Source organism: Gymnoscopelus braueri (assembly GCF_963280865.1).
Source record: "Gymnoscopelus braueri genome assembly, contig: SCAFFOLD_60, whole genome shotgun sequence".
NCBI classification, from domain to species: domain Eukaryota; kingdom Metazoa; phylum Chordata; class Actinopteri; order Myctophiformes; family Myctophidae; genus Gymnoscopelus; species Gymnoscopelus braueri.
Window position 1 is genome coordinate 214225 of NW_027660796.1, and position 23672 is coordinate 237896.

At 42.6% G+C, this 23672-nt stretch overlaps 1 protein-coding gene across 1 annotated transcript; it reads left to right on the forward strand.

The window, feature by feature from the left end:
• Nucleotides 1-20274: 20274 nt before the first annotated feature.
• LOC308081181 (post-GPI attachment to proteins factor 2-like) lies at nucleotides 20275-21126 on the forward strand (the record flags this gene model as incomplete). Its single annotated transcript, XM_080457572.1, has 1 exon — nucleotides 20275-21126. One exon carries the CDS (start codon nucleotides 20275-20277, stop codon nucleotides 21124-21126), a length of 852 nt encoding a protein of 283 aa, XP_080313698.1.
• Nucleotides 21127-23672: the final 2546 nt, after the last annotated feature.

The window sequence follows — 23672 nt, forward strand, 5'->3', positions numbered from 1 at the left end:
AATGCATTCATTCATCAATGAAGTCAAATCATTCATTGTTTATCTATTGATTCATTATTAGATCATTGTTTCATTATGTTTTCATTCCATATTATTCTCATTCTTCATAATGTTTCATTTCATGTGTTATTGTACGATCATTAAAGATGACATCATCTTCTCAGAGAGAGAGAGATTATTGTAAGGTCATTTGTAGAAGTAAACTGTAATTGTTTAATAAATGTTTTGAAAGTCTGTCGTTGTTCCTCTGTATTAATATTATTAGGACATTATTTCTGTTGCTTGCAGTGGTGGAAAGTAACTAAGTACATTTACTCAAATATTGTATTTTCTTTTACTTTACTGGAGTATTTCCAATTTATTTTTTACAATTTTACTTCTACTCTACTACATCTCAAAGGCAGATATTTTTACTCCACTACAATTATTTGAACACTTTAGTTACTTTGTAGATTTTTTGTATTATAACAAAAACACTTCAGACCTATATATACACTTCCACAATTTGAAAGTAGCTGATCTAAAAGCTCACAACGCGTCGCTTTGTGACGCGTTGTGAGCTTGTAGATCTGCTATTTTCAAAGGATTTTTATTATTTTTTATACATCTATATATACAATTGGGATGCAGGCGCATGCGCGAGTAATTTGAGTCATTTGTTTGTTTGTAAGTTTGTCTAAAGTTTGTCACAAACTGCGCATCTTCACACACACACACACACACACACACACACACACACACACACACACACACACACACACACACACACACACACACACACACACACACACACACACACACACACACACACACACACACACACACACACAAAATATTTATTTATGTCCACATATTAAGAAGTACAGGATGTACAAAGGACATAAACACTGCCAGTGCAGTCAGATGAAGGGAAAACAGTTAGTTACAAAGCGCATGTAAAGCAAAGCAACGTTACATACAAAACAAAAGATGGCATACTTGTTGAACACAGCGGACAACAATCATGGGTAAAGGAAACAACGCCTCCTCCAAATTGAGCGGCTTCCTATAATAGCTGATATTGAGCAGTACCTTGCTAATTTTTTAGCCCTCCTTTTGGAGAGGCCGGCCATTTGCAGGCCCCTCACAACCAACTTGTGTCCTAGACTACCAAATATAAAAAACAAAGGTTTACATCTGTAGCCTAGCTGAGAGATGGTCTGCTCTAGCTGATGATATTTTAGCACTTTGGTTAGGAAGGCTTCCTCTAAGCTGTAATCAAAAGTACAGCCGACCTCGAGAATGAACACCTCCCTATGGTTTTCATTAACAACAATGACATCAGGGGTGTTAGCTGAAATGTTAGAGAACACAGAATCATCGTTACACAGGTTAAACATGCTCGGCTTCACAGTAGAATGCTTATACAGCATGATGGAGGACCTGAAAATAGAAGTGACATCTTTAGATATCAAATCCACTATTCTGTCATGCCTACTTATGTAGAGTCCCCTGTATACATGGCACCCATTTAAGATGTGGGACATGGTTTCAGCTATTTGTTCATGACCATGATGTATACAGTGAGGAGCATGGTTGCCTGGAAACCAGATGGAGAGGTTAAGTTTAGATGGTAAAACCTGCAACCTCGCTTTCAGAGTAAAGACAACAATGCATTTGTCTAAAGCAAAATGTTCTTGCAGAGAGTGCGAGACAGAATGGTCCGCAGCAGGGAGACATGCAGGCTTCCCTTGCAACCTTAGTTCAGTCCAATGCTGCCGCTGCCTTTGCTGTTGTGCCCATAAGAGGCGGCCTCGGGCATTAGTCAGTGGGAGTTGGTGTTCTGTTCCACACACAGTCATAGATGCTCTGACAGAGATACTGGGGTCAGATATAAAGTCCTCCGAGACAGCCATCGCCTCAGAGTTAGACCCTACGGTAACATCAGCCCAACAGCACAGATCGTTTAAGTCCGGCCAGTCTGACCACACACCGAAGCCGGGAGAGCGACTGTCTAGCTTTCCACTAGGTTTCCTCCTGAAGCCTAGGATCCGGCACACACACACACACACACACACACACACACACACACACACACACACACACACACACACACACACACACACACACACACACACACACACACACACACACACACACACACACACACACAATCCCGAAGTGGAGTTTTGGTCATTGGAACGGTGCACGTGTCCTTAAACCCTCTGGCTTGGTCTGCTCTTTTTTTAACTTCTAAACCGTTGCCAAAAATTTCTGATCGACCAGCTCACAACACACTGTGACGCATTGTGAGCTTGTAGATCTGCTATTTTATGCAAATGTTCAACTATATGGAATATGGATGCTAGGGTTCAAGTGGTTCATGTAGAAAAACTACGGACCCCCCCCTTTAGTAACTCTGAGGACCCCCTAGAGGACCCCCTGTAGTAACTCTGAGGACCCCCTAGAGGACCCCCTGTAGTAACTCTGAGGACCCCATAGAGGTCCCGGACCCCCTGTAGTAACTCTGAAGACCCCCTAGAGGACCCCCTAGAGGTGTCAGTGTGTAAATATAGTGTTCCTCTGGAGTGAGTGTGTTAATATAGTGTTCCTCTGGACAGTGTGTAAATATAGTGTTCCTCTGGAGTGAGTGTGTAAATATAGTGTTCCTCTGGAGTGAGTGTGTTAATATAGTGTTCCTCTGGAGAGTGTGTTAATATAGTGTTCCTCTGGAGTGAGTGTGTTAATATAGTGTTCCTCTGGAGAGTGTGTTAATATAGTGTTCCTCTGGAGTGAATGTGTAAATATAGTGTTCCTCTGGAGTGAGTGTGTAAATATAGTGTTCCTCTGGAGTGAGTGTGTTAATATAGTGTTCCTCTGGAGAGTGTGTTAATATAGTGTTCCTCTGGAGTGAATGTGTAAATATAGTGTTCCTCTGGAGTGAGTGTGTAAATATAGTGTTCCTCTGGAGTGAGTGTGTAAATATAGTGTTCCTCTGGAGTGAGTGTGTAAATATAGTGTTCCTCTGGAGTGAGTGTGTAAATATAGTGTTCCTCTGGAGTGAGTGTGTAAATATAGTGTTCCTCTGGAGTGAGTGTGTAAATATAGTGTTCCTCTGGAGTGAGTGTGTACATATAGTGTTCCTCTGGAGTGAGTGTGTTAATATAGTGTTCCTCTGGAGAGTGTGTTAATATAGTGTTCCTCTGGAGTGAATGTGTAAATATAGTGTTCCTCTGGAGTGAGTGTGTAAATATAGTGTTCCTCTGGAGTGAGTGTGTAAATATAGTGTTCCTCTGGAGTGAGTGTGTACATATAGTGTTCCTCTGGAGTGAGTGTGTTAATATAGTGTTCCTCTGGAGAGTGTGTTAATATAGTGTTCCTCTGGAGTGAATGTGTAAATATAGTGTTCCTCTGGAGTGAGTGTGTAAATATAGTGTTCCTCTGGAGTGAGTGTGTAAATATAGTGTTCCTCTGGAGTGAGTGTGTAAATATAGTGTTCCTCTGGAGTGAGTGTGTAAATATAGTGTTCCTCTGGAGTGAGTGTGTAAATATAGTGTTCCTCTGGAGTGAGTGTGTACATATAGTGTTCCTCTGGAGTGAGTGTGTTAATATAGTGTTCCTCTGGAGAGTGTGTTAATATAGTGTTCCTCTGGAGTGAATGTGTAAATATAGTGTTCCTCTGGAGTGAGTGTGTAAATATAGTGTTCCTCTGTAGTGAGTGTGTAAATATAGTGTTCCTCTGGAGTGAGTGTGTAAATATAGTGTTCCTCTGGAGTGAGTGTGTAAATATAGTGTTCCTCTGGAGAGTGTGTTAATATAGTGTTCCTCTGGAGTGAGTGTGTAAATATAGTGTTCCTCTGGAGTGAGTGTGTAAATATAGTGTTCCTCTGGAGAGTGTGTTAATATAGTGTTCCTCTGGAGTGAGTGTGTAAATATAGTGTTCCTCTGGAGTGAGTGTGTAAATATAGTGTTCCTCTGGAGAGTGTGTTAATATAGTGTTCCTCTGGAGTGAGTGTGTAAATATAGTGTTCCTCTGGAGTGAGTGTGTAAATATAGTGTTCCTCTGGAGTGAGTGTGTACATATAGTGTTCCTCTGGAGTGAGTGTGTAAATATAGTGTTCCTCTGGAGTGAGTGTGTAAATATAGTGTTCCTCTGGAGTGAGTGTGTACATATACTGTTCCTCTGTAGTGAGTGTGTAAATATAGTGTTCCTCTGGAGTGAGTGTGTTAATATAGTGTTCCTCTGGAGTGAGTGTGTAAATATAGTGTTCCTCTGGAGTGAGTGTGTAAATATAGTGTTCCTCAGGAGGGAGTGTGTAAATATAGTGTTCCTCTGGAGAGTGTGTTAATATAGTGTTCCTCTGGAGTGAATGTGTAAATATAGTGTTCCTCTGTAGTGAGTGTGTAAATATAGTGTTCCTCTGGAGTGAGTGTGTAAATATAGTGTTCCTCTGGAGTGAGTGTGTAAATATAGTGTTCCTCTGGAGTGAGTGTGTAAATATAGTGTTCCTCTGGAGAGTGTGTTAATATAGTGTTCCTCTGGAGTGAGTGTGTAAATATAGTGTTCCTCTGGAGTGAGTGTGTAAATATAGTGTTCCTCTGGAGTGAGTGTGTACATATAGTGTTCCTCTGGAGTGAGTGTGTTAATATAGTGTTCCTCTGGAGAGTGTGTTAATATAGTGTTCCTCTGGAGTGAATGTGTAAATATAGTGTTCCTCTGGAGTGAGTGTGTAAATATAGTGTTCCTCTGGAGTGAGTGTGTAAATATAGTGTTCCTCTGGAGTGAGTGTGTACATATAGTGTTCCTCTGGAGTGAGTGTGTTAATATAGTGTTCCTCTGTAGTGAGTGTGTAAATATAGTGTTCCTCTGGAGTGAGTGTGTAAATATAGTGTTCCTCTGGAGAGTGTGTAAATATAGTGTTCCTCTGGAGTGAGTGTGTTAATATAGTGTTCCTCTGGAGTGAGTGTGTAAATATAGTGTTCCTCTGGAGAGTGTGTTAATATAGTGTTCCTCTGGAGTGAATGTGTAAATATAGTGTTCCTCTGGAGTGAGTGTGTAAATATAGTGTTCCTCTGGAGAGTGTGTTAATATAGTGTTCCTCTGTAGTGAGTGTGTAAATATAGTGTTCCTCTGGAGAGTGTGTTAATATAGTGTTCCTCTGGAGTGAGTGTGTAAATATAGTGTTCCTCTGGAGTGAGTGTGTAAATATAGTGTTCCTCTGGAGTGAGTGTGTAAATATAGTGTTCCTATGGAGAGTGTGTTAATATAGTGTTCCTCTGGAGTGAGTGTGTAAATATAGTGTTCCTATGGAGAGTGTGTTAATATAGTGTTCCTCTGGAGTGAGTGTGTAAATATAGTGTTCCTCTGGAGTGAGTGTGTTAATATAGTGTTCCTCTGGAGTGAGTGTGTAAATATAGTGTTCCTCTGGAGAGTGTGTTAATATAGTGTTCCTCTGGAGTGAGTGTGTAAATATAGTGTTCCTCTGGAGTGAGTGTGTAAATATAGTGTTCCTCTGGAGAGTGTGTTAATATAGTGTTCCTCTGGAGTGAGTGTGTAAATATAGTGTTCCTCTGGAGTGAGTGTGTAAATATAGTGTTCCTCTGGAGTGAGTGTGTAAATATAGTGTTCCTCTGGAGTGAGTGTGTTAATATAGTGTTCCTCTGGAGAGTGTGTTAATATAGTGTTCCTCTGGAGTGAGTATGTAAATATAGTGTTCCTCTGGAGTGAGTGTGTAAATATAGTGTTCCTCTGGAGTGAGTGTGTACATATAGTGTTCCTCTGTAGTGAGTGTGTAAATATAGTGTTCCTCTGGAGTGAGTGTGTTAATATAGTGTTCCTCTGGAGTGAGTGTGTAAATATAGTGTTCCTCTGGAGTGAGTGTGTAAATATAGTGTTCCTCTGGAGTGAGTGTGTAAATATAGTGTTCCTCTGGAGAGTGTGTTAATATAGTGTTCCTCTGGAGTGAATGTGTAAATATAGTGTTCCTCTGGAGTGAGTGTGTAAATATAGTGTTCCTCTGGAGTGAGTGTGTAAATATAGTGTTCCTCTGGAGTGAGTGTGTAAATATAGTGTTCCTCTGGAGTGAGTGTGTAAATATAGTGTTCCTCTGGAGTGAGTGTGTAAATATAGTGTTCCTCTGGAGTGAGTGTGTAAATATAGTGTTCCTCTGGAGAGTGTGTTAATATAGTGTTCCTCTGGAGTGAGTGTGTAAATATAGTGTTCCTCTGGAGTGAGTGTGTAAATATAGTGTTCCTCTGGAGTGAGTGTGTACATATAGTGTTCCTCTGTAGTGAGTGTGTAAATATAGTGTTCCTCTGGAGTGAGTGTGTTAATATAGTGTTCCTCTGGAGTGAGTGTGTAAATATAGTGTTCCTCTGGAGAGTGTGTTAATATAGTCTTCCTCTGGAGTGAATGTGTAAATATAGTGTTCCTCTGGAGTGAGTGTGTAAATATAGTGTTCCTCTGGAGTGAGTGTGTAAATATAGTGTTCCTCTGGAGTGAGTGTGTAAATATAGTGTTCCTCTGGAGTGAGTGTGTAAATATAGTGTTCCTCTGGAGTGAGTGTGTAAATATAGTGTTCCTCTGGAGTGAGTGTGTTAATATAGTGTTCCTCTGGAGTGAGTGTGTAAATATAGTGTTCCTCTGGAGAGTGTGTTAATATAGTGTTCCTCTGGAGTGAGTGTGTAAATATAGTGTTCCTCTGGAGTGAGTGTGTAAATATAGTGTTCCTCTGGAGAGTGTGTTAATATAGTGTTCCTCTGGAGTGAGTGTGTAAATATAGTGTTCCTCTGGAGTGAGTGTGTAAATATAGTGTTCCTCTGGAGTGAGTGTGTAAATATAGTGTTCCTCTGGAGTGAGTGTGTTAATATAGTGTTCCTCTGGAGAGTGTGTTAATATAGTGTTCCTCTGGAGTGAGTATGTAAATATAGTGTTCCTCTGGAGTGAGTGTGTAAATATAGTGTTCCTCTGGAGTGAGTGTGTACATATAGTGTTCCTCTGTAGTGAGTGTGTAAATATAGTGTTCCTCTGGAGTGAGTGTGTTAATATAGTGTTCCTCTGGAGTGAGTGTGTAAATATAGTGTTCCTCTGGAGTGAGTGTGTAAATATAGTGTTCCTCTGGAGTGAGTGTGTAAATATAGTGTTCCTCTGGAGAGTGTGTTAATATAGTGTTCCTCTGGAGTGAATGTGTAAATATAGTGTTCCTCTGGAGTGAGTGTGTAAATATAGTGTTCCTCTGGAGTGAGTGTGTATATATAGTGTTCCTCTGGAGTGAGTGTGTAAATATAGTGTTCCTCTGGAGTGAGTGTGTAAATATAGTGTTCCTCTGGAGTGAGTGTGTTAATATAGTGTTCCTCTGGAGTGAGTGTGTAAATATAGTGTTCCTCTGGAGTGAGTGTGTAAATATAGTGTTCCTCTGGAGTGAGTGTGTAAATATAGTGTTCCTCTGGAGTGAGTGTGTTAATATAGTGTTCCTCTGGAGAGTGTGTTAATATAGTGTTCCTCTGGAGTGAGTGTGTAAATATAGTGTTCCTCTGGAGTGAGTGTGTAAATATAGTGTTCCTCTGGAGTGAGTGTGTACATATAGTGTTCCTCTGTAGTGAGTGTGTAAATATAGTGTTCCTCTGGAGTGAGTGTGTTAATATAGTGTTCCTCTGGAGTGAGTGTGTAAATATAGTGTTCCTCTGGAGAGTGTGTTAATATAGTCTTCCTCTGGAGTGAATGTGTAAATATAGTGTTCCTCTGGAGTGAGTGTGTAAATATAGTGTTCCTCTGGAGTGAGTGTGTAAATATAGTGTTCCTCTGGAGTGAGTGTGTAAATATAGTGTTCCTCTGGAGTGAGTGTGTAAATATAGTGTTCCTCTGGAGTGAGTGTGTAAATATAGTGTTCCTCTGGAGTGAGTGTGTAAATACCGGGCCCCAACATGACAGCAACATGTTTCACTGCCACACCGGGCCCCAACATGACAGCAACATGTTTCACTGCCACACCGGGCCCCAACATGACAGCAACATGTTTCACTGCCACACCGGGACCCAACATGACAGCAACATGTTTCACTGCCACACCGGGCCCCAACATGACAGCAACATGTTTCACTGCCACACCGGGACCCAACATGACAGCAACATGTTTCACTGCCACACCGGGACCCAACATGACAGCAACATGTTTCACTGCCACACCCCCAACATGACAGCAACATGTTTCACTGCCACACCCCCAAAATGACAGCAACATGTTTCACTGCCACACCCCCAACATGACAGCAACATGTTTCACTGCCACACCCCCAACATGACAGCAACATGTTTCACTGCCACACCCCCAACATGACAGCAACATGTTTCACTGCCACACCCCCAAAATGACAGCAACATGTTTCACTGCCACACCGGGACCCAACATGACAGCAACATGTTTCACTGCCACACCGGGCCCCAACATGACAGCAACATGTTTCACTACCACACCCCCAACATGACAGCAACATGTTTCACTGCCACACCCCCAACATGACAGCAACATGTTTCACTGCCACACCCCCAAAATGACAGCAACATGTTTCACTGCCACACCGGGACCCAACATGACAGCAACATGTTTCACTGCCACACCCCCAACATGACAGCAACATGTTTCACTACCACACCCCCAACATGACAGCAACATGTTTCACTGCCACACCCCCAACATGACAGCAACATGTTTCACTGCCACACCCCCAACATGACAGCAACATGTTTCACTGCCACACCGGGACCCAACATGACAGCAACATGTTTCACTGCCACACCCCCAACATGACAGCAACATGTTTCACTACCACACCCCCAACATGACAGCAACATGTTTCACTGCCACACCCCCAACATGACAGCAACATGTTTCACTGCCACACCCCCAACATGACAGCAACATGTTTCACTACCACACCCCCAACATGACAGCAACATGTTTCACTGCCACACCCCCAACATGACAGCAACATGTTTCACTGCCACACCCCCAACATGACAGCAACATGTTTCACTACCACACCCCCAACATGACAGCAACATGTTTCACTACCACACCCCCAACATGACAGCAACATGTTTCACTACCACACCCCCAACATGACAGCAACATGTTTCACTACCACACCCCCATCATGACAGCAACATGTTTCACTACCACACCCCCAACATGACAGCAACATGTTTCACTGCCACACCCCCAACATGACAGCAACATGTTTCACTACCACACCCCCAACATGACAGCAACATGTTTCACTACCACACCCCCAACATGACAGCAACATGTTTCACTGCCACACCCCCAACATGACAGCAACATGTTTCACTACCACACCCCCAACATGACAGCAACATGTTTCACTACCACACCCCCAACATGACAGCAACATGTTTCACTACCACACCCCCAACATGACAGCAACATGTTTCACTACCACACCCCCAACATGACAGCAACATGTTTCACTACCACCCCCCCAACATGACAGCAACATGTTTCACTACCACACCCCCAACATGACAGCAACATGTTTCACTGCCACACCCCCAACATGACAGCAACATGTTTCACTGCCACACCCCCAACATGACAGCAACATGTTTCACTGCCACACCGGGCCCCAACATGACAACAACAGAGCTACTGTACATCTTGAACCACATCAGCACATGACACGAACAGCATCAAACACAAACATCATACAACACAAACAGCAGCAGCAGCAGCAGCAGCAGCAGCAGCAGCAGCAGCAGCATCATCCAGCAAAGGAAAAGGAAAAATTAGGTCTGTCACAATTATTACATAATCACCTGAGCGCAAGTATTTCAGATAATCGCAATACTTTTTCGGATAATCGACATAATCATTTCCATGTTGAAAAATGTTTATATGTTTTCAAACATTTTCAAAAATAGTGGAAATAGCAGACTGGTATTTCTACTATTCATGTTTTTTCAAGTATAAAGTTATTGAGTTATGCAAGTTATTTGTCATATCTGACCCGCGCACCTTTTGTTTACGAAGACAGACACATTTTTATTAATAATGTTACAATGTTCAGTGTACGATGCAATAATTAATTAATTCGGACTAATTCATCCCAATTATTTGAGCGACAATTAATCGTCAAGTAAAATGTCATAATCGTTACAGTCCTAAAGAGGTTCTTACTTTGAGTCGTCTTCATCAGCCGTCTTCAGGGGAAACCCCGAGAAGGACGAGGTCTTCGGCCGTTCGACCGTGCGGACCAAGTCTTCGGAGGAATCCCCCATGCAGACAAACCCATGGATAGAGGGAGATCTCCAGATCTCCATCTCTAGGGCAGGGCATCCTCGGATGAGCCTTCCAGCGGGCGTCTCCCATCATCTCCATCCTCCATACTGGTTAGCTTCACCAGTACTTTACATCTCTCTGGTTAGCTTCACCAGTACTTTACATCTCTCTGGTTAGCTTCACCAGTACTTTACATCTCTCTGGTTAGCTTCACCAGTACTTTACATCTCTCTGGTTAGCTTCACCAGTACTTTACATCTCTCTGGTTAGCTTCACCAGTACTTTACATCTCTCTGGTTAGCTTCACCAGTACTTTACATCTCTCTGGTTAGCTTTACCAGTACTTTACATCTCTCTGGTTAGCTTCACCAGTACTTTACATCTCTCTGGTTAGCTTTACCAGTACTTTACATCTCTCTGGTTAGCTTCACCAGTACTTTACATATCTCTGGTTAGCTTCACCAGTACTTTACATCTCTCTGGTTAGCTTCACCAGTACTTTACATCTCTCTGGTTAGCTTCACCAGTACTTTACATCTCTCTGGTTAGCTTTACCAGTACTTTACATATCTCTGGTTAGCTTCACCAGTACTTTACATCTCTCTGGTTAGCTTCACCAGTACTTTACATCTCTCTGGTTAGCTTCACCAGTACTTTACATCTCTCTGGTTAGCTTCACCAGTACTTTACATCTCTCTGGTTAGCTTCACCAGTACTTTACATCTCTCTGGTTAGCTTCACCAGTACTTTACATCTCTCTGGTTAGCTTCACCAGTACTTTACATCTCTCTGGTTAGCTTCACCAGTACTTTATCAGAGGTGGATGGTCTGGGTTGGTTAAACTGTAGGTGAGAACCCCAGTCTTCTGGGCATTTACGTATGTGTGTGGGGGTGTATGGGTGGGTACGTGTGTGTGTGTGTGTGTGTGTGTGTGTGTGTGTGTGTGTGTGTGTGTGTGTGTGTGTGTGTGTGTGTGTGGGGTGTGTTTGTGTGTGTGTTTATAAAATAATTAAAAAAAAGACTACATTAGAGAGTCATCTAGACCTCCTAGTTGTAGTAGCGAAGCCCAGTTCTTGCTCCCCTCCTCCACTGATGGCCTGTCTTCAGGCTTATAATGAAGAGGAGGGGGGAGGGGGGTGTCCCCTGCAACACCTCTGCCAGCCTTGAGTATCTGAATGAAAGAAAGAAAGAAAGAAAGAAAGAAAGAAAAATGTATTCAAGTAACCGATAGCCACGTATACGTATACTTTATCCTGTCACAACATGCAGCCTAGTATACGTATACTGTATCCTGTCACAGCATACACAGCCTAGTATACGTAGAGCTTGTAGATCGGCTATTTTCACAATGTTTGCCTCTTTTTCTCACGTAACATTTGGCCAATTTAGTATTAAAAGTCATAATTGTAACTTTATAAATGTGCAAATACCCTGTATACACTTATAGGGCATAGCAGTGGCGGCCATTTTGTCACTGATAGAAAACCCATTAATGTTTCCCATGGATATTTCCGAAAATATTTTTTATAAATGATGTTAAGCCTGGAACCAAGCCATCCAGGATCCTGATGAATGTGCCCAGTGGTGCAAAAAGCACTCAAAATCTTTACTTGAGTAAAATTACCAATACAGCCATTTTCAAATACTCTATTAGAAGTAAAAGTCTAGTATTCAAACTTTACTTCAGTAAAAGAACAAAAGTATTGGCATCAAAATATACATAAAGTACCAAAAGTAAAAGTACTCATTATGCACAAAGCGTTACGATGTGTCACGTTGTGAGTTTGTAGATCGTCTATTTTCAAATAGCCTAACTAGGCTATAGGGCTGAAGTGGTATGTTTTGTATTAATAATCCAAATCTACAAAAAAAATTGTAACCAAAGTTTTCAAATAATTGTAGTGGAGTAAAATATTTGTCTCTTGGATGGAGTGGAGTAGAAGTAAAAGTATTGAAAATTTAAAATACTCCAGTAAAGTAAAAGCGCCTCAAAATTGTACAGTAGCCTACTTGAGTACATGTACTTAGTTACTTTACACCACTGACTAGGCCTGCAAACACAGCTCAACCATACAACATATTCACTTCACATCACACAACAATGCTTCATCCTGACTAGTTGTTGCTTTACCAAGTAAAATAAAAGTGAAATTAAACACACAAATTCCATCAATTCCTTTAATGCTAAGCCGCTAATTAGCTAAGCCACCTGCAGAAACTCACCTCAGTTTGGTCAGATGGAGAAAATGTCTTGTCACAAACGTGTTTTAGCAGCTTTCAAACACTGACAACTCTACACAACGTTCATGTGGAGTAAAGTTGTATTATGAGTTGTTTATTTTGCTCTTTTACTTCCAAATTTAGCAGAGCTTGTAACAAACTCTGTCTGTCCGTCTGTCTGTCTGTCTGTCTGTGCGTGTGCGTGTGTGTGTGTGTGTGTAAGGGGGGGGGCGAGGCTGACAATTGGAGGACTTATAAAGCCCGCCCCTCCCTCCCTGCTTCCTAGGGAGTGTGGAGCAATAACTAACTACCTCCCAGGGCAGGGTTTCTCAAAGTGGGTCCCCCGTGGCCAGTGGTGTGAAGTAACTAAGTACATTTACTCAAGTACTGTACTTACGTATTCTCACTTTACTGGAGTATTTCCAAATTTCAATACTTTTACTTCTAATCCACTACATCTCAGAGGAAAATAGTGTACTTTTACAATTATTTGAAAACTTTAGTTACTAGTTACTTTGCACTTTAGATTATTACATTATAAAACATACATTAGCCACTTTAGCCCTATTTTATATATAGGCTATTTTCAAACATTTTAGTACTTTTACTTTTGGTACTTTATAAGTACCTTTTGATACCAATACTTTTGTACTTTTACTCAAGTACATTTTGAATTCCGGACTTTTACTTGTAACGGAGTACTTCTGCATTGCAGTATTGATACTTTTACAAAAAAACATTTGATTACTTTTTCCACCACGGGCCGTGGCACCCTAGGGTGCCGTGACACAAATCCAGGGGTGCCACAGCAGGATGCTTTGATAATATTTGGAATTCATCAATATCACTTCAGTTTAACCACTTAGACTTAGTAAACCGGACCTCACTACGTTCTTTTTTGATCCACAGCAAAAATCGTTGCCAAAAATGACAGATCTACAAGCTCACAACGTGTCGCCCTTGCGACCTGTTTGTGAGCTTGTAGATCGGCTATGTTTGGCTAATGTTCCTCCTAGAATAGGGATACTGGGGTTCAAGTGGTTAAACGTATAGTAGGCCTATAACGTCAATCTGTCCTAAATCCTAAAGATAACTGATATTCTCTCAAGTTTTCTCTGTGACACGCTGTATCTTAGGGGGAAAGATTGACATATTTGCGTAGCGTAATTTGACATAAATGTAAGGTGCTATAACGTAACTGTTACGAACATTCAGGGCATACTCACCCATACTCGCCTATCCCCATAAATGGAGACAAAGTCTGACAGTATAGAATAGCTAGAAAAGGAGATTCCTAAAACATACCTAGCTCTGACATCAGAACACTCCTTCTAGAAACCCCATATACGGAGATAACCGGAACCATCCAGGACTGACATCGTAGTCCCCGGTTTGGGCATGACAGAAATAGCCAGCTCCATATGTGGGAATGCCTGACACCACCTGACATCACCGCCGTGATGTCAGGAGCCACCCTCAGTGGTATAAAACAAGCCGTATGTCAGGGTTGAACTAATCTCATCATCGGCATTAGACCCAGTCTTAACCCTTCCAGAGTGAACAACATAGACCCAATCAGGAATAGCTCATCAGACAATCCAGTGTCCTCGGCGACGCTCGAATATCATCTTAACTCTCTCCAGAGTAGCAGGAGATTAGCTGGCCTTACAACCCAGTTAATCACGGATGGCATATTCAGGACGACTAGCTGGCCTTACAACCCAGCTAGGCCTTCACAGTGGCTCTTGAGTCCGGTTCTAAACAATCAGCCGATTATAAGTGTTTCAGTAACGATGTTATTCAGGGGTGCTGTGAATGAAAAGGTTATTTACAGGGATGACCTGAGACATATATATATATATATAAAGTGGTTAAAATGATAGTGACACTATATTAACGGTGCATCTGCACTAATTTAGCTGGTGTGATGCATAGACATATAAAGGTAGACGCCTCCTCCAGCGCTGAAGCGTCTGTATCTCGGGCGCGCTTCCGCACAGCTAGCGGGAAACTTCCGCATGCATCACAGAAGGGGGCGTTCGGTAGGCCAATCAGAGGCAGGTGGGGGCGGGACGACTAGATTCTGACAAGTCCGGGAAAAGACGCGCTGTGATTGGCCAGTAGTCAATGCACTGTGATTGGCCAGTAGTCACTTTGAGTGGCAGCTTCCCCTGCGGTAGAGCCTTGTATTGGATACAGGTCGCTCCAATGAACTGCAGAGACCAATGAGGTGTCTAGGTTTCTATATCTATGGTGTGATGTCCCACTCTAGGCTACAGTGGGTGTGTGTCAGTTGGGTTGCCTCCTAACTCTTCTTATTCCTAGGTGAGCAGGCCTGTAACCAGGCTTGATGGCTCATGGAGGGCACTCCAGAGCCTTCAAGTTCAGCTCATGTCATTCTCTCTTCAGAGAGACTCACAGAGACGACAGACCTGCCAGCACTCTTCCCTCAGTGCTCCATGTTCTATTTCTTATAGGCTCGGCTTTCCATCCACACACCTGCACTACACCATGCACCATGCACACCTGCACTACACCATATTCCACACAGCATAGTATACACGTTCAAATGTGGCGAGGTTGAAATAACAATATTTTGCTAATAGTAGCCGACTACGCCACCTGGGATTATGGAGCCCAGGACTCCACCAAAATCAGTGTAAAATACACAGAAACCAAAGACATCAAACAGGTTCATTCACCAGGGGTTGAGCAGAATTGAACCACAACAAACCAAGGGTGCAAGAAACAGATGTATTGCCAAATGTACAAAATGATTAAAACTTAAGTATCAGGTGATCACAGTCCTACTAGTAGCAATGTCCGTATGGTCCTTGTTTAAGGTGTAGAGCACAGTCCATATAGTCCATAAAGTTTATCAGTCCTTCTCCTCTTCTCCCAGGGGGTCTCCTTTGAGGGTCAATACAATGATTCACATCAGTTACACTGTCCCACAACGGCCTACTGTCTACAACACTCAATGCACACACAAATAAGAGCTACAAAGTATTAAGTTTAACAGCATATAAAAGCATGCTCCAATTAATAATAAACCAGGCCAGGACTAGTGTTCACAAATGAATTAAATGTCCCAAACTGGAGCCTTCGACTGGGGGCTGAATGACTAATAAACACACAAACTAAAATAATGGATTTAAAAAAGCAGGTACACAGTGAGGAAGAAGTTATATGGCTGAGCCAGGGAGAAGGACCGACTGGTGCCATCTCGTAGGTAGGGACCATGCCCAGGAAGAGGCCTCCTCCTGGAGCAGCGATGGGCCACGGACCGCCCAAAATCCTGGTTCTCAAAAAAAAAACGAAAATATTTCTAAGTCCGGAGCTCCCAAGAAGCTCTGGGCTCAAGGCCTCTCCCCTGCGTGAAATGTCGCGTGGGGGGGAAGTGGCCACTGGTGTCAGCGGGTAGCTATGGACCATGCCCGGAACCGGGGCACGGTCCTGGGGCAGTGTCGGCGCCGCGAGGGGTCCCTTGTCCTGGATCTCCGCGTCGTACCTCCCTGTCCCCTCCGAGATCATGGGTACCTTTTCCCCCCTCCCCGATAGGGGGGAGAGAACCATGCAATCGGAGGCCTCTTCCCATCGGGCCTATGTAAAGAGAGAGGCCTCTGGTCGGGCACGGCCGGTCGGCCGGGCGCCCTGGAGGTCCTCTCCGGGCCCAGTAGGATCTGGGCTTCTCCGTGGCCCCCTCCTTTGAAATTTTCTCTCGGGAGTCTCGGCAACTTTTCCCAGAACGACTATGTATAGATGGAGCTTTGGAAATGTTGCTGAGTGTTTAGGTAGATATTTTTGCCCAGGAATAGAGTCCTTCCTGGGCAGGGTTAGGGATCAGTAGTACGCAGCGGCCTGGAACATAGAAATAAAACTGAGCCACCGGGCGGGGCAACACTGTACCACTCGAAGAAGGACTACATAACTAAAAGGTGATTATTTGAAAGACATTGGAGTGAAACTCCTGTTTGGTCCCCCCCTCCTTATTGTTTTGTAATTTGAATTGTTGTATTGTACCTGTTCCCCCCCAGAATAGGGATGCTAGCGTTCATGTGGTTACAGACCCTGTTTTGTTTTTTTTAGCCTAATGCCTACTTGTTTAGTTTTCATATGAATCTTATTGTTTTGGGCCTAATGCCATTTTTGTTTTACTAATCATATGAAGCTCACTACAATGAGAAAGTAGACTAGGCACATCTGCAAATCCTGTCCGGTCCCCTGTGTGTAGGTCACTGTACAACAGTGTACCACTCAAAGAGAACTATGTCTAATTGTTGTATTGTACTTTTCGCCCCCAGAATAGGGATGCTAGCGTTCATGTGGTTAAAGACCCTGTTATTGTTTGTATTTATTTTATACTGTGAATTACAACCGTGAACCTCTATTTTTCTATTTTGGACTTTTGCACTTGGAGTGAAAACAAGCCTATTGTTGTTACGCTGCTGTTGTGTGTGGTTGGAATCCAACCTGTACACAAGATGTAACAATAAAGTACAACCTTGAACCTTTGAAATGTTTTTTATCATTATACTACTGTTATTACCTATGCTGCCTGTGTCTGTAGGAGACCAAAGTTTTCCTCTTGTATAGAATATACTGTGAAGTACAACTTTGAACCTCCAACTACATTGGAGTAATGTGTAATGTATAGAGAGAGAGAGAGAGAGAGAGAGAGAGAGACACACACACACACACACACACACACACACACACACACACACACACACACACACACACACACACACACACACACACACACACACACACACACACACACACACACACACACACTGTGAACTAACTTTGATTTATCATTTGATAACTTTGAAATAAGCTCAACTAAAGATGCATTTCAAAGAGATTGGAGTGACAACAAGCCTTTATGTTTTCTATCATTATTCTACTGTTATTACCCATAGGAGTGAAAACGAAAAGCATTTTTTTCTTTTCTCTAAAGCAACTACTATTGAGATGAATACTGTCACTGAAGGCAAAGATAAATGTCAAATCATTTTTCAAATAATATTTGAAGAAAAAAAAAAGTTGTACTAAAATGGCCATAACTCTGATTCTAAATAAATAGTGCTGTTTTTGGTGAAATCAAGCTGTATTCAACAGCCAATATCTCAAAAACGGAACATGCTATCAACTCACTTTTTTTCCTGGTTAAAGCAGAGATTTTGATCTTTCTTTTGAGATATTTGGTGTTTACATAGTGATAGCACAGCTTATACTGTGGTCCTTGAAAGATTAGTCAGAAAGCTTAGAAATGCTGGCACCAGCAATAGACTCCTGTAAAAAAAACCTCTGGCACCCAATGTGTTAATTGTACTTCTATATATAGATTACCAAACTGAAAAGTCAGATGTATTCAGAACTGGAACTTTTTAGTTACTTGTACTTCTATAAATCGATAACTATGATTTATTATCGTTTACTCAAATAATTGTAGTTAGTACATGTACTTTTTATTCATGATTAATTAAATATATTTGTTATATCAACTCAAAATATGTATTTGTGCTAAATGGCTACGCTGAGCTTGATCGCCACTCCCCAAATTAGCCATCTTTACGACTTCAGCATTATTATTGCACAAATTTAATGACCAGAAGTCTAGCTTCACATTTGCACTTTTTATAGAATGTCATATCAGAAGACAGATTCGTGCAGCATAGAGAATAGTTATACCCTTCCAGACAAGAGTCATATCCCGGCGGACACAGTCGTCTTCAAGGCAAGAGTCAAAGTCAGAATGCAACATATTTATAGACGCCTTATAGACGCCGGTAGGGAGGGGCAACTATTATTTGATTATAGAATCCAAGGACTTGGAATCAATACTTGATTAATGTTAGAACAGAATCCTAACAACACACTTCCCTAAAGGCAAGGCTCCTTTCGGTCAGGGGAGGCATTTCTGTGCTCACGCTATCCGGGACAGACATAGGGTCCTTCAAGACATAGGAGCTCTGACTGGAAGGGTTTAACTATTCTTTACGCTGGGAGGCTCTGTCTTCTGATATGACATTCTATAAAAAGTACACATGTGAAGCTAGAATTATGGGTATTGAATTCCCATTATATGGGAGCGCCAATGGAGGGGGAAGGCTGCTTCCGTACACGCTCCTCAGCATCGCAATGTTCTTCCTACACCGTCGGGTGTCTAAGGAGTTATGAGAGACAAGCACTTCTGGACATCAGCAAAGCGATCGCACACAGAATTCCGGACTTTTCCGCAGAAAACCCTCCACCCAGCTGGTTGGTGGGAGATCTTCCCTTTGTCTCGGCAGGGATCATAGCGTGGAAACGGTGAAAGAGGCGAGCACGTCCAGGCCGTCGGGGGACAAGAGCGGGCCTTCAAAAATGTTAAAAAATAGCCCAAGTTTGCACGCTGTGAGCTTGTAGATCTGCTATTTTTGAATAGCAAACATATAAATGGATAAAGTGGTTAAAATGTTTATGATGCTACATTAACTACTTTAGCCGGGGACCCCCTGAAATCCCCCCAAGGACCCCCCCGGACCCCACTTTGAGACAGGCTAAGAGCTGCAGGGTGTTTGTAGCTGCGTTAGCATTTGGAACCGTATCCATCACACTGTCAGAGCTGGTGTGTGGGTTAGGGTTAGGGTTAGGTTACTTCACGTCTGATAAACCATTACAAGTCCAGTGGTCCTCAAACTTTTACATTTCAAGGACCACCATAACGGGTCCATTTGGTTCCATTTGTACAATAAAGAGTTACAGACCTGTAATGGTCCATTTGGTCCTCCAGGATTTGGTCAAGGACGGAGGGATTACTTTATTATTATACTAATACCAATATACCAATAATATATATATATATGTATATATACTAATAGGACGTGAATGTCATCAGCCCAAATATGGTCATGCCCAATGTCTCTGCAAATCTTCACCTCACATGCCCATATATGGAGAGCAGGTTTGCGTGACGTCAGCTCGATCAGCCAGAGAGAAAAGAGAAATAGATGCAGCACACCTCACCAGAACACAAAGCTTGATCAGCCAGAGAGAAAAGAGAAATAGATGCAGCACACCTCATTACAGAGAACACAGAGCTCGATCAGCCAGAGAGAAAAGAGAAATAGATGCAGCACACCTCATTACAGAGAACACAGAGCTTGATCAGCCAGAGAGAAAAAGAGATACAGACGATGCAGAACACCTCAATACGGACAAACCAGAGCTCTATCAAATATGAAGAAGAGAGATAGAAGCAGCACAGAGAGTTCTATCGGCCAAAGAGAGAGAACAGAGTTAGAAGCAACACAGAAAGCTCTATCAGCTAGAGAGAAAAGAAGCAGCACACAGAGCTCTATCGGCTAGAGAGAAAAGAGAGATAGACGCAACACACAGAGCTCTATCAGCTAGAGAGAAAAGAGAGATAGAGAAGCAGCACACAGAGCTCTATCAGCTAGAGAGAAAAGAGAGAGAAGCAGCACACAGAGCTCTATCAGCTAGAGAGAGAGAACAGAGATATAAGCAACACACAGAGCTCTATCAGCTAGAGAGAGAACAGAGATATAAGCAACACACTGAGCTCTATCAGCTAGAGAGAGCTCTATCAGCTCTATCAACACACAAAGCTCTATCAGCTAGAGAAAACAGAGAGATAGAAGCAACACAGAGAGCTCTATCAGCTAGAGAGAGCTCTATCAGCTCTATCAACACACAGAGCTCTATCAGATAGAGAGAACAGAGAGATAGAAGCAACACACTGAGCTCTATCAGCTAGAGAGAACAGAGTAGGATGGAGGGTCCTCTGATCAGGCTGCCCTTTACTCAGCTGACTGTAGGATCCGTTGTGCTGCCGCTCGGTGGACTCCTGTCCTGTCTGCTGCTGTCTCTGCTGTTACACTACGACCAGTCTACAGACACACTATGCACATACACACAATGCACAGGCACACAATGCACAACGCACAACAAAAAGGTGTCCAACTACCTTCCGTCCATCAGCGCGTCCGTCAGCTTGGTGCCGGAGCGCTACATATGGAGGACGTGCATTGGCCTCCATTCTGCTCCTCGTTACCTCACCAGCGCCGCTTACTGCTCGTTATACCTTCACCGTTTCCCCAGTTTAACCGGTAGAATGCTGGCCGGACTGAACCTCGTCTGCAGCCTGACTGAGAACACAGCGTTGTTACTGTTAACGTACGTCTCCTCCTTGGAGACCTACAGCGTCCATGAGAACAGCGTCATCCTGTTTATGGTCTGCTCTGTGCTCCACATGTCCTTGACATGTACCCTGTGGTACTCCATCAGTAAACACTCCCGACTCAACCAGGAAGTGACGTCATACCGCTGGAAGCTGGCTGTCTTCCTGTTCAACGTGGCGTGTTGCGTAGCGACGGTATATTTATTCCTGCGACACAAGAGGTTCTGTGAAGCAAGAATCTACACCCTGTTTGCTCTGTTCCAGTTCCTGCTGGTCGGCTCAAACATGGCCTTCCACATGACGGCCTTCTGGGACTTCAGAGATCATGACATACTGGTGGCCACGCCCCCTGAATACGTAATGGTGGCCACGCCCCCTGAATACGTACTGGTGGCCACGCCCCCTGAAGACATACTGGTGGCCACGCCCCCTGAAGGAACCTAAAGTAAACCTGGCCTTAATTGGTAAAAGACATTTGAACACCTTGGTAATGAGTATGTTTATAACTTTGAACTGTTGCATTCTGGGTATATTTATAAAACTGTTGCATTCTGGGTTTGTTTATAGTTTGAACTGTTGTCGTCTCCATGGGACTTAAGTATTGTAACGTGTTGGAGAAGTGTCAAAGTAATTTGGAAAATAAGTAAACATTTGTAAAGAACTATGGTTGAATGTAATCAAACTTGAGTGGAATACATTCCTCTCTTACCTATGCATTTGGATACCCTGTTGTAGACGCCTAGGCTCCTGACCATTTACATTTATTTTGTTACTATGCTTGTTTATGGTTGGGTTGCAGGAGAAAAGGTGGTGGCTAGGTTTGTCTGTAACAGGGGGGTTTCCTTTGATGAGTGGAGGTATTTAAGTCAAAGGCAGTCAGTGTGTTCTCTGAGTTCTAAGCTGACTGGTCATTCCGAGATCTGTGCTGTAATGCTGTGATTGTAAGTTTGTAACTCCATTTGATATCAAATTATAACACTCATTCTTCTTAAAACTTTGAATTGTCTCTGCCTTATTTGTCTCGAACTTTTGACTCAGTCCCCATCCAGATTTCTCCACAACATTTGGAAGTCCCGCCTCGAGACTGTTGGACAGGTTCTGCTGTGCTTGGCTGATATCGGAGGAGGGTGCCCCTTAGCCAGGCGATTTTGAATTAAATCGAGGATAATCTCCTTAGTTTTGGGGAACCTGGCAGCCTCTTAGCTGTTTCAGCCAACCACAGAGTGAGTATTTCATGGTGAAATCTGTTTTGGGTACGTTGTATGTGGCAAATACGATTCAGTAGTTTTTTAAGAATAGGGCTGGCAAGGCTGGTGTCACCCCGCGGCTGCGGCTAGCCCCGCCCCCGGTCGGTTGGGTCGACATCTCCCTTCACTCGGAGGTTCGCTAATAGTATCCTGCTAGTTGGTGCTCTTTCAGCAGTGTTTCGCCAAAATGGGAATGAATTGTTGTATATAAACTGTTCCACGGCTTCTCACCATCGACGAGTTGAGAATAAAGGGGCTAAAATGGACAACGGACTAACTTTTCACCGCATTCCCAAATGGAAGCCAGCCAGGTCTCCCTACGTAACAAAGAGACGATGCATGGCTTGGTTGTCTGACAGCCCAGATGACAGATAAAGACGTGGAAGAAACATGCAAGATAGTACACCTTGAGGATCCTTGTAGAGAGAGTTAAAGGCACTATACGCAACAAGTACCATATATTAAATGGTAGGGTACCCATCACTCTGATGCATACACCTAGCCTGGTTCCAAACAGGCTGATATTCAGGCTAGCATAAACCAGGAGTGGGCAGGACATGACAATCCTTGACAAAGTTGCCTGATCGTGCTGTGATCTGACTAACTTGTGCACCAGTGTGGTTCTGAAACTATTTTTAATAGTACCCTTCTGCATGGTAAAAGCAGACATGAGGTTATGCTCTGTAGATACATTATCTGTTCCCTTTTTATGTACATAGTAACCTGTACATATTTTCAAATAAAATACATAGTCTTTCTACATAAAATGATTATATGCAAATAGAACCGCATTCTTTCACATGGCTAAAATGCATAGGCCATTATATCATTATGCAGTGCTTTCATTCAATGCAAATATAACCGAATCCTGATGATGATGGCTCAGGTCACCAGTTGCCTCACCTGTTAATGATCACATTATAATATGGATGGGCAGAGACCATTTTACTCCTCTTTGAGTCTGAATCAGGTTCCTTTTTTATACACATAGTAACCTGTAAATGTACCTTGTTTTCAAATAAAAGACACCTTCATGTGACGTTGACTTACAGTGGTTACTTTGTAGATTTTGATTATTATTACAAAACATACAGTAACCACTTCAGCCCATACATTTCGGCCATTTGAAAATAGCCGATCTATAAGCATTGTGAGCTTGTAAATCTGCTATTTTCAAATTATTATACATTTTATACATTTGAAAGTTTGTTTTTGCAATTGGCTTTTAACATTGTTGATGTAATTCTTTGTATGTGCCGCTGTGTGTACTAGCTATATAGTAGTGTACCCTGTTGGATGGGTCTGTAGACTGGTAGTGACCCAACCAACATGGTGAATCTTGGCCACGCCCCCCAAATCAATCCCCCACCCAAGCGAACTTTGCCAGCCCTATTGATGGTGTCTTTGTTTGTGTTGTTTAAGTGTTGTCTGTAAATAGACATTCACGTACTGGAGGATATTGTAAAGAATTGCTTCATATTGACAGTGAGGTTTTGTGCCTGCTACAGGTCAACTTATTGGTTAGTGAATTATTTATTGATTTAGCTGAATCTTTAAGTGTTGAATGGTCTAAAAGGGAGACTATAAAGTCTTGCCTACAAGTAGCTACTGAAAAGAAAAGGGAGGAATATATCCTTGCCTTATAGGGTCCCTTTGGCTAACAAAGCAATGAAAAGTGCATAAGAGTGAATGAGTTTGTTTGTTTGTGAGTCAAGAGTACATTTGTCTTTATACTTTGTTGTG